General features: G+C 44.9%; 1 protein-coding gene across 3 annotated transcripts in view; it reads right to left on the bottom strand.

Moving 5' to 3' along the window:
- LOC146179546 (uncharacterized) overlaps window positions 1-12436 on the bottom strand; it is a 214980-nt gene that overhangs the window by 32676 nt on the left and 169868 nt on the right. For all 3 annotated transcript variants that reach the window (XM_084579198.1, XM_084579200.1, XM_084579199.1), the window contains one exon: window positions 7399-7564. In XM_084579198.1, coding sequence (XP_084435324.1) covers window positions 7399-7564 — 166 coding nt within the window. The remainder of the gene's footprint in view (window positions 1-7398; window positions 7565-12436) is intronic.

Raw genomic sequence — 12436 nt, 5'->3', positions numbered from 1 at the left:
ATAGGAAAGTCGATGACCTTGAAATTGCGATCGAAACTTGCAAACTTGAAAATAGAATCAGGGTGGCTACAATCGTGGGAAAGTAATAAATAATCGCTTGTGGCGGCAGTCATGGCCTATAGTTTGCGCTGACGTTTATAAAGGAGGGCTTCTTTCATCACCCCGAAACCCCATTAGCCATTGAAATCTGTTTCAATGTCCTCTTTTTCCATATTTCTTGTTCCACACGCGTTATGTTTGCACAATGCCCTTAACGAGCAAGTGAACTGAAATAGGCGGGCTAACAATTCGAATCACCGCTTAATACATCAGTTTGCAACTAAGCCCGAAACTATTTTAGAAGTGGCACCAAACTCGACGTACAAAATCTATTTCGCTTTGATGCTCCCCTGAAATTTGCGCAACGCTCTCGCTTAAGCTGAAAGCATTACTCAATCGCCTTCAAAAAGCATTTTCTGTAACGATCCGAAATGCTGAGAACACGATCACATTTGGAACATGCAGCATTCCCGCCGGCGCTCCGCTTCTGAAACGCGCTTTGGCAGCGTTTTTGTTAGCAATTATTGCGCAACTCCAGCCTCCGTCTCCACTCCTGCCTTCATCACGTCCCTACGCGGCGTCCGGTTTCATCCAAAATACCACATCAAATCAAAGATCTGTGTTTTTCTCCACCACGTTTGCACATTTTACATCAATTTGAATTGATTTGCTATCTTTCTTATTTCTGTTTCCATAGTTCATTTGGTCCGCCGGGGTGGCGCAGTGGTTACGGCGCTCGACTACTGTTCCCAAGGACGCGACATCGAATCCCGTCCTCGGCGGCCGCTTTTCAATGGAGGCGAAAAGCAAGGCGCCCGTGTGCTGTGCGATGTCAGTGCACGTTAAAGAACCCCAGGTGGTCGAAATTTTCGGAGTCCTCCACTACGGCGTCTCTCATAGGGACGTTAAACCCCACAAACCAAACCGTAGTTCCTTTTACCGGGTTTCTACTTTAATTGCTTTTGCATGTATTTTCTTTTTTTTTTCCTTTGTTTCTTTTCGTCTTTCTTTATTTTGCACTTTTCTCCTCTACCCATCTACTTCGATTCCATTGATCCCTTCCATCAATTCCTTTCTTCCTTTTTGCGTGTCCTCTCTGGTTCGTTTATTCTATCATTCTTTTTACTTTTACATTACAACTTCATTAGCCGGCTCGACCGCAAAGAAAGATCGAAGGTGGAGCCTACAATGCTATTTTTGCGAACTGTGCACCAAATCCTCGCCAATCGCCCACTGGCTGTGTGCCACGTCATCTGAGGCAAAAGAAAAAGAAGAAAGCGCTGATGCAGAGGCTACTACACCGACAGAAATCCAGTCTTGCGTGTGGAGCAGCTGCGATTGGTGGAAAGCTGCATAGAAACAGCTAAATAACAACGGCTGCATAGCAACGACGTGCAACCGAGCAGGAACCTGTTCCTTCGGATGCCAACTGCATAACCGCTCCAAAGCAATGCTTTACCGATGCGACAAGTTCTGTTTTGTGGCGCTCTAGTTGCACATCCAATCAATAAAGGAATATATTTGATTGGTGACAAATGTGAGGACAGAAGACAGAATAGCAACATCTCTGCAGCACTACTTTAGCCCGATATACTAATTTCAGACAAAACTGCATTTTTACGCGATGTCAAATATAGCTCATGCCGCCGAAAAGCCGCTTCCCATGCAGACGGCGGGCGTGAAAAATCCTACTTCGTTGACAGGGTCATGACGTCTAAACCACATAAGATTACGCGGGAATTTCAAATCCCCCCTATTCAAATAAAGCCGCCGAACTGAGGAGGTCTAACATGAAGGCAAAATTGGCTAGAAGGTTCCTTTAATGGTGGTACTTCAGAAAACGGGAGAAATTCAATAAAATAAGCTTGTCGTCATTAGTGTTGGAAGCCAGGCCCTTTGCATACCAAGCGGGCACGTAACGTAGAGGCAATGAAGGGTGGTTGGTTCCAAGAGTGTTAGAAAGGCGCTTAGTGAACACGTCTTGGGGCTTGTCACGTACTAATCCGTGCTTGGGATGTGTACGGACGTTAATGTAATAATGTTTTAAAGATTGTATACGTTAAAGAAGAAAAGCTTTAAAAACTTCACGGAATGAAAAGGCGGTATTAGAAGGCGCTATGTATCTACTCCCCCTTCATGGATCACTGCCTTGTCGTGGCGGAGGGGCTTGCGAAACTCGATGAAGTCGTGAGCTCTGCTGTGTAGGGCCACCCAAGATAGACAGGTCACGGCAGAGAGTTCTGACAAAATGTGATTCACTGGAGAAGGTAATGGCAACCCACTCCAGTATTTCCTGCCAAGAAAACCCTATGGCCAGTCACAATACCATTATCGATATGGCACCGGAAGATGAGCCCCCCAGGTTGGAAGGCGTCCCACATGTTACTGGGGATGAACAAAGGGCGATTCCTAGTAGCTCCAGGACGAATGAAGCGGCTGGGCTAAAGCCAAAAGGACGCTCAGTTGTGGATGTGTCGGGAAGCGACCGGAAAGTCCGATGTTGCAAGGAGATATATCACATAGCAACATGGAATGTAAGATCTATGACGCAAGGTAAACTGGATATCGTCAAGCGAGAAATGGACAGATTGAACATTTATATCTTGGGTATCAGCGAACTCAAGTGGACCGGAATGGGAGAATTTAACTCCGGCGACCATTATGTCTTTTATTGTGGGCACGAATCCAAGAGAAGGAATGGGGTCGCTCTCATAGTAAACACAAGAATGGGCAAAGCAGTGCTAGGGTACAACCCCAAAAACGACCGAATGATTTCACTTCGGATCCAAGGTCACCCTTTCAACATAACAGTTATCCAAGTCTATGCACCGACCACTGCTGCTGAAGAAGCTGACGTTGAGAAATTTTATGCGGACCTACAATGCCTTTTAGACCGCACCCCATCATCAGACGTCGTTTTTCTCATAGGAGACTGGAATGCTAAGGTCGGGAGTGAAGAAATATCCGGAATTACAGGCAAGTTCGGTCTTGGTGAGCCAAATGAAGCTGGGCAGAGGCTAGTAGAGTTCTGTCAAGAAAACAACCTGACCATAGCGAATACTCATTTTCAACAGCACAAGAGGCGCCTGTACACATGGATTTCACCGGATGGTCTGTACAGGAATCAGATCGATTATATTATTTGCCGGCAGAGATGGAGAAGCGCTATACAAGCAGTAAAAACAAGGCCTGGGGCCGATTGTGGCACCGATCATCAGCTTCTTGTTGCCAAAATTAAGCTTCGATTGAGGAAAACGCAGAAAACTAGAAGTCCTTTCAGGTATGATCTGGATCAGATTCCATTAGAATATGCTGTGGAAGTGAGGAATCGATTTCAAGAATTAGATCTAGAAGACAAAGAGCCCGAAGAGATGTGGACTGATGTTCGTGATATAATACAAGAAGTTGCTACTAAGGTAGTTCCAAAGCAAAAGAAATGCAAAAAAGCAAACTGGTTATCTGAAGAGGCTTTGCAAATAGCTCAGGAAAGGAGGATGGCAAAAGGTATGGGGGAAAGAGAAAGATACAAGGTTCTCAATGCGGATTTTCAGAAAATAGCAAGGAGAGATAAGAATGCCTTCCTGAACATACAGTGTCAAGCAGTTGAGGACAACAGCAAATTAAGGAACACAAGAGCTTTGTATAAGACAATCAAAGATATCAAAGGAAGCTTCTGTGCTAAGCTGGGCGTGATAAAGGACAAACGAGGCAAGGACCTCACTGAAGCCTCAGAGATAAAGAAGAGGTGGCAGGAATACACAGAAGAACTGTACAAGAAGGACCCGGATGTGCAAACCCAACATAAGCCGGTTGTGATTACTGATCTCGAGCCGGGCATCCTGAAGAGTGAAGTTGAATGGGCCTTAGCCAGCCTTGCTAAGAACAAAGCTAGCGGAATGGATGGTATTCCAGCTGAGTTGCTTCAAAACCTCAACCACGACGCTGTTAACACACTGCATACATTATGTCAAAAGATTTGGACAACCCTGCAGTGGCCACAGGATTGGAGGAGGTCAGTTTACATCCCCATTCCAAAGAAAGGCAGTGCCAAAGATTGTTCCAACTACCGCACGATCGCGCTTATTTCGCATGCTAGCAAGGTGATGTTAAAAATCCTGCAAGGTAGGCTGCAGCAGTATGTGGATCGGGAGCTTCCGGACGTGCAAGCTGGGTTTCGCAAGGGCAGAGGAACTAGAGACCAAATTGCCAACCTTCGCTGGATCATGGAAAAAGCAAGAGAGTTCCAGAAACCCATTTACTTCTGCTTTATTGATTATGCGAAAGCGTTTGACTGCGTAGATCACAGCAGATTGTGGCAAGCTCTCCAAGAGATGGGAGTTCCAATTCACCTCATCTGTCTCCTCAGGAACCTTTATGAAGGGCAAGAGGCCACAGTCAGAACTGGGCATGGTCTTACTGATTGGTTTCCGATTGAGAAAGGGGTGAGGCAAGGCTGCATATTGTCGCCCTGCCTATTTAACCTATATGCAGAGTGCATCATGAGAAAGGCCGGTCTGGACGAGTCTTCAGCTGGAGTGAAGATTGCTGGGAAACGTATCAACAACCTTAGATATGCGGATGATACCACTTTAATGGCAGAAAGTGAAGTGGAACTCAAGAGACTTCTGATGCGCGTACAAGAAGAGAGTGAGAAGTTTGGGCTTAAACTGAACATTAAAAAGACGAAGATCATGGCGTCTTGCCCTATCAAGTCCTGGAGCATCAATGGACAAGAAGTGGAAGCTGTGACAGATTTTCTGTTCTTGGGCGCCAAGATTACCTCGGAAGGAGACTGCAGCCATGAAATTAGGAGACGCCTGCTTCTGGGAAAGAGAGCAATGGTTAGCCTTGACCGCCTAGTAAAGAGCAGAGACATTAGTCTGCCAACCAAGATCCGTATAACCCGTGCTATGGTCTTTCCAGTTGTGATGTATGGATGCGAGAGTTGGACTGTGAAAAAGGCTGACCGCCGAAGAATTGACGCGTTTGAATTGTGGTGCTGGCGAAGACTCTTAAGAGTTCCTTGGACTGCCAGAAGATCAAATCAGTCGATATTGTCGACCATAAACCCTGACTGCTCATTGGAGGGTCAAATTCTAAAGTTAAAGCTCAGCTACTTTGGTCATCTGATGAGAAGAGAGGAGTCGCTGGAGAAAGATTTGATGTTGGGAAAGGTTGAGGGTCGCCGGAGAAGGGGTAGGCAGCGAACGCGATGGTTAGATGGCATTCTCGAGGCATTGCAGATGAAGCTATGTGATGTTAAGAAGATAGTGAGAGACCGGAAAGCGTGGCGTGACATGGTCCATAGGGTCACGAAGAGTCGGACACGACTGAACGCCTGAACTGAACTGAATGTATCTACTCATATTGCGGAACTTGATCCTACTCCTAATTTTTGTCCTGTGTCTTCTGCTACAATACTCGCGTGTGTACTAAACATCTTCATTGACATATCCATGATTGTACAAATACAGAGTGGGACAATGAACCCTTTCTTCCCGCAAATAAGTAAAATACAGCTTTGTGTGTACGAATGTCTGGCGAGGTGCCGGTGGGCTTCATTAGTCTCCAATGTTTCGTTGGTTCTCGTGACTTCTAACACCTAAGAGGCCTGAACATTCCGAACTTGACCGCTGATGCCTTAACGTACCCTCTTCAAACATTCCAAAAAGCGTCTAAACTTCTACGAAGCAGATGGTAGGGTTCGCCTGAACCAATAGGGGGCGCGCCATTCAAATGGGACCCTGAAAATGGCCTCGCCGATTGCAGGAGAGCGTGAAGAAAGAAAAGCAGCACGGAGGTAGAGACCTAGATATTACGGGCTGATCAATGAGGAATAAACGTTTCTTGGTACGGATACCTTCTTCGAATAACGCAGATGTCGCATGTACTGTGCGCAGTCAGACATCGCCTCACGTGAAAGCCCTGCCTCCTCCTGTGCCGTGGACGCTGACACTCCTCCCCAACATCAGGTTTGTATCTTGCTTTTCTATCATCTCCATTCCACCAAGAAAAGATAATAGACGGAAGCTTGGCGACAACACCGTAATTACGTCATTAGGTGAACGAACGCCTCCGTTGCAATCATGGCGCAATTCAAGCTGGGCCGTGCTCCCAACAAAGCAGATGTATTACACGAAGGATGGAGACACCCGCTTTCAGGCGTTCTTTACTTTCTTGCTTTTTTTGCAGAGTTGTATTTTTTTAATGAGCAGAGTAAGAAGAAGAAGAAGAGAATAATTCACACTCTACTGCTTGTGTATAGACTGATCATTTACAAAATATCCGTTATTCTCGGTGAATAAGGGGGTGCCACTCTTAAAGTGCCCCTTAGACGACTCGGGCCCGACAAAGGGCCGGCTGCAGCGCAAGTGACTGAGCGTGCCAAGCCCTATATCAGCTTTATAGCAAAAAATCAAACACATCTCTGGCGTGGTTCTGCGAAAGAGTCGGCCGTCAGCAGTTTGCTCGTCTTCCTTCAGAACGTTTTCTTCCAGGATTCGTGTGAAAAGGAGTTACAAGGCAGGGCAAATACGGCGAAGCCGCTTTTTCGCAGCTGCGCTGCGCTCTAGTTGTTCACATTTTTTTCTTCATTCTATCGACGCGAGCGCTGAGGTTCTAAATGTGCGCTTAACTTTCTAGCTTTTCTCTGAATTTTCGTTCAAGCTGTCTCGCTCTGTGTTTTTGAAGGCAGAGTGGAACTAGGACCCCATTCCTCCCCTTTATTCAGAAAGAATACACTATAGTAAAGCTGAAATATTATTAGAGAAATAAAGCGTGGATAAATATGGAAAACGGGAGAAATTTTGGGTCTCAATAAATCACGAAAGGGCGCGCAGAAACAAGTATTAAGACGTCTATCGGACCAGCCCGCGAAGAACTACGTGTCAGCGGTATGGTTGCTGACTAGTCGCGTAAAATCTGGTTTATTAAATGTAAATACCACATACTACGACACTGTACAACCCCTGTCAAAAGTATACAGCCCAGCGAGTTTGCTTCTAAGGTTTTTATGGTTTCTTAGGATATCTATCAGTGCAGCTTGGAAGGATTCAGAAGACGATACACTTTCACTTTCTCAAGGCTTGTGGCCCCTCAGGACGCACAAAAAGAGGAGGCTTGCAGGAGACTCAGAAGCAACCTCCTTGAGCCAGGAGGTTTCTTTCGAGCCCTCGTTTTTTTTTCTTCCTCAAACACTCAGGACGTAATAGAATAGGACGAAATATTAATTTGTTTCTTGATCTTGCACGGCACTTTCAGGTAGCTAGCGGAAACTGGAACCGCCGGTAACGCCAGACAGACACCATGCAGCGTCATGGTAGCAATGTTCAAATATGCAAGCAGCCGCTCTATACTCACGGCAGTACTTGTCATCGCAGCAGCGGTCTTCGTCGGCGACACGCACCAGCTTCTGGTTCTCGTGGCACACCGGGTCCGAGGGGCACACCTCCACCTGGCAGTCGGCGCGGCCACCCTTCTTGCACGTGCAGCGCGTGCATCTGTCCTTCTGCCACTCGTCGCCTACCTGCAGCGCAATCCGGCCAGGTTGATGAGAAGGAGAAAAATATATTGCGAGCGGGAAAAGCAATCCAGTTAAAAATTTAGTCCGAACAAAATGAAAAATTCAAGCTGAGTATCCACCGGCTATTTTTTGATGCGCTGTAGAAATCTTCGTTGTCCTGCAACCAATATGGTGAGCGCAGCATCCGTTACGTCGTGTTGACAGGAAGATGTGGCATATTACGAAAAATGGTTAAAATGACGGATAAGTAGCTCAAAATTCGCTTTTATTGCGAGACATCAATCACTGTTTACAGAACTTGACCAAAACCGGTTATATCGCTTGTGTGCAGTACACGTCACGTAAACATTAACGTCACCGCTGTTGCCCTGTCACGCTCATTTTAGAATCCCTTATCAGCGCTGGAGTCGCACTTAGAGATTGCTAAATTGCACCTATGAAACTTATCTGCTCCTGTTAATGTCACCGCATTGAAATTCGAAGCGAAGAATTGTCAAGGATGTGATAAACGCCCAAAACTGGCTAGTTTCCAAATAGCACCGAAGGAAAAAACCAGGCAAACCCATGTTATCTGGACAAACAATCCTATTTGCTACGACTGTCACCATACGCCGGGCACTCGAACACTCAACCGAATTTTATAATGTTGGATATATTCGTTGAAATTTTGAGGGTAAGCTTTATGATGCCAGGTTTCGCTATGGTCATCCGGTGGGACAAGTTGACCTTGAAGACAAGAGCTTGGTTTAAAGTAGGCCCCTAACATTGCGTCCACCGATTACTCCAACGACTTCGACCTTTCACATGGAAGGTCAACAACAAGTGTAACCAATTTAAACAGAGCTCCCATTTCGTACTTAGGTTTACAAGAGTTAAACATAGATATATTTTTGATTACCGCCATAAATATTCGAGCAGTGCGCAGAAAGTATTCTAGAGGTGAGATTTTGAAATGTCATCATCATCATCATCATCAACCTGATTATACCCACTGCAGGGCGAAGGCCTCTCCCATATTTCTCCGCTTAACCCGGTTCTGTGCTAGCTGCATCCACTTGACCCCTGCGAACTTCTTAATCTCATCCGCCCACCTAACTTTCTGCCGCCCCCTGCTACGCTTTCCTTCCATTGGGATCCAGTTTGTTACCCTCAGCGACCATCGGTTATCCTCTCTTCGCACTACATGTCCTGCCCATGTCCATTTCTTCTTCGTAATTTCCACTAGAATGTCGCTAACTTGAGTTATTTCTCTGACCCACTCTGCACGCTTCATATATCTCTTAATGTTACCCCTACCATTTTTCGTTCCATAGCCCTCTGGGTTGTCCTCAACTTAAGTGGGACTCTCTTGGAATGTGGCGGAAGATTAAGTTGTTTGATCTTTAAGCTTGCGCAGAATCTCTCTGGAGTCTCTAGGTTTATAAAATCTACGAGTTTCTTATTATCCTTACTGAGTAACGTGCCGTTATCTACAGGTGACTAACAGATGGCGCCATTTTCCGATTGTTTGCGATAGTTAGGCAAGGGATACAATCGCTCCTCAGTTGCGTATGGGCTAGTATGGACTGCGCCTAGAAACGAGACCACGTGACAAGATTTGTTTCATGAGAAAGCTCCTCAGAACGCATCCTAAAATGTAGCTACACCTAGGAAGAAAAGTAAATGCCTAGGGTGCCGGTGCTGCGGAAAATAAAATGATGATAAAAGGTTAGGTTTAAAGTGTCTAATATTCGAAAGCGACAAAGCTATGAAGGACCATTATTATTTAAAAAGAAGAAATATTAGATGTCGAGCAGTGAATTTAAACGTTTATTCTTGCTGCAACCGCACCTCAGTATTCATATGGTAAATATGCCTTAGGCAAATGAGATATAAATAGCTTCAGGTCTATTCGAGACATTTTGCAATGGATTTATTAAGCAGGTGTCTTATGCGTATAAAAAGAGCATTCCTAATTATTCTGTTTATCGTAACAAACAAACCGGGGCTTTTAATTGTATTTTTGTCAGCGCATACTACAAAAACCTCTCTCGTAATGCAGCAATTAGCGCTATTATGCCGGGAAACTCTAGAGAGGTAGGAAGCCTATATTTACTCGCACTTCCTATAAATTTAAAAAAACACTAAAACGAAGCACACGACAGCGCGAGTTCAAACAAGGTAATAAAAAAAAGTCTAAGCGTGCCATGCTGACAGCCCAAAAATTTCAGAGGCAAAATATACTTTCGAAATATTATACGGACAAAATTCAACTGACTTCATTGCCGTTATTAGATCAACAATCGACACTGAATAATTCTCAAATAATTCTTCATGAAAAAACTTCAATGCCAGAGGCGGGGATAAACTATATTTTAAATTTTAGTTGACCGTGAGTATCTTAGAAAGTTCTCAAGTCAACGGGTCCCCATTTGTCATCTTTCACTAAACTACCTCTGCGAGCTCATCAAGATAAATTTTCGCACTGCTGTCTTGAGGTAATTTTTTTATAGCTTTGACTTTTCGTTTGTATACGAATGAGAGACGAACGGTCTTTATTAAGATGCTTTGGCGAGGAAAAATAGGAATAGCAGATAACAAAAGACATGCGAACCATTTCCGGCCCTGCAGCGATGGTCAAAAAACAATGCCGGGAAAAAGTCACTTCCCAACATTGGCCCCGTGGACCTCCAAGATTAATCTCGTAAGAATTTGACGTAAATCAATCTCTAAATAATTCAAGTATAGCCAATTCAGTGGTGACCTCCAAATTTGGATAGACCACTTCCAGAATTTGATTTCATTCGAATTTAATCACAAATGTTGTCTAACCTAATTTGAGTGTGACCAAGTCAGTGGTGACTAGCATATTAGGTGAGCTAACATGAAAATTTGGCTTCCCGGGACCGTTGAAGTTGACTTCATCCCAATTCAAAGAATAATTGTTTTCTAATCTAATTTTAGAGCGGCAGACCTAATGGTGGCTTCCAAATTTGGGTGGACCGCCCCCAAAGTTTAGTCCTTTGGCCCTCGAAATTTGACTTCGTCCGAATTTCTCCAATAGAAACGGCAACTAAGCAACGATACTAAGCAAGGAAACTCCGTACTTATACCGGAACTATGCACTGAATTCGCAATGTTTTCGCATTTCTGCACACAAGCAAACGTAAGGCAAACCTGTAATTTTTTACCTTATTAATTACACAGTACCACTCGAGCGCTAATTATTTTTCTGGCTTTACCGACCCTGCAAATGGCAAGGACGCAAGGCGTTACGCAGGACACCTAAGATCACTTGCGTGCTTCGAATGTGAAAGCATAATGCAACGTATTCTATCTGGCCACAACAGCCGCTTTTCGATTTAAGCAAAACCCAATGCGCCCGTGTACTGTATGATATCGACGGATGTAAAAAAAAAAAAAGAAAGCAGGTGGTTAAAACTTTCGAAGCCTTCAAATAAGGCGCCTCTCTTAGCCGCTTTGAGAAGTTAAACCCTATAAATCAAACGAAATCTAATAACCTACCGTGTGTACAGTTACTGTGCTCATTGAATGCACAACATATACATACAGTCCGCTTTTTTTCCCAATCAGGGCAAGTGTGCTTTGCAAAACCAAGTCGGTAGGGTGTAAGCCTCTGAACCAAATGGTCCTAGGTTCGAATCCGACCGATAGCCTGAAATGTTACTAGAACTCATTTTACAAAGATATATGATTTGAGCCATGCGGATGGCTTCAATTCGCCTTCCATGAAAACATTTATTCCCTTTCGTGATATGCGTGACGTCACGTTTAACGCAATCTTTACGAGAAGTAGGACATTCTCAATGGTGGCCATGTGGCTATGACGTCAACGGGTTGTCAGTGCCGCTTCTCCTACACACCGACGATGGTATTCGAGGCCTATGGGGTACTCAAAGCTTTTTTAATAATAGCTGGTTCGGTTTGGCTTATGGGGTTTAACCTCCTAAGTCGACTCAGTCTGTGAGAGACACCATAGTGAAGGGCCCGGGAAATTTTGACCGCCTAGGGTTCTTTAACTGCACTGACATTGCACAGTCCACGGACTTCGATCCTTCATTCTTTGCGACAGAATTCAAGCGCCCTAACCACTGCATCAAGTCGACGAGATTTTAATAATATCATAGCACGAGCCTTCCCTGCGCTGTCAGTGTCGTCATTTCTAACGCGATATTCATGAAATAGTACGTAGTGCATCTCGCGCGAGCAGGATCTTCAAACGCTCTCCTTTCTGGGCGTCTTAATTTTTCTACGATCGATGTTTTGCAATGCTGCCTTCTTTTACAACGGCCTTTTCATTTTCTCGTTATACAATGTCATTACAGAAACACACCTAACCTGAACCAGGAATGTGTAGAGGATCACCTCACCCGAGCTCTTTATCCAAACATTTGTAATGCATTTTCAGGAGAGCCCGTATTCTCATCCCCCCTACCTTCCACATGCATCCTAACCCTACACTTCTACTCCAACCAATTCCCCGTGCTCGTGTTATTTTCTTTCGTGGGCTCCAATTTATGCGGTATGAAAAACCGCCGCGCGAAAACAACGACTCCAGTTCTCTAAATGCAGGATCTAGTTTTCTTTTTTTTTTTTTACTCCATCCGGTTTCGGCCTATACGCCGCCCGGAGCAGCACAATAGCTCCGAACAATGGCCCTCTTCCGACCTGCTCTCAAAGCGACGCATAACAATTGCGGCTTTGTGAGACGAGCCGCTGCTGAGGCAGCAGCCAAGGAAGCACACTAGGCGCCGCCTGCCTCGTAATGCAGTAATCCTCTTCTGCGCAGCTTCAAAGAACAGGAGGAAACATAAAGGAGCTGTTAGCCTTGGGGAGTAGGTCCAAGGTCTTTGTGTCGTATCACAAGCTAATGCG

The sequence above is a fragment of the Amblyomma maculatum genome, chromosome 9 (assembly GCF_055883805.1).
Source record: "Amblyomma maculatum isolate TAMU_Amacu chromosome 9, ASM5588380v1, whole genome shotgun sequence".
NCBI lineage: Eukaryota > Metazoa > Arthropoda > Arachnida > Ixodida > Ixodidae > Amblyomma > Amblyomma maculatum.
Note: the sequence above shows the minus strand (reverse complement) of the source record. Positions and strands in the feature narration are given on the sequence as shown.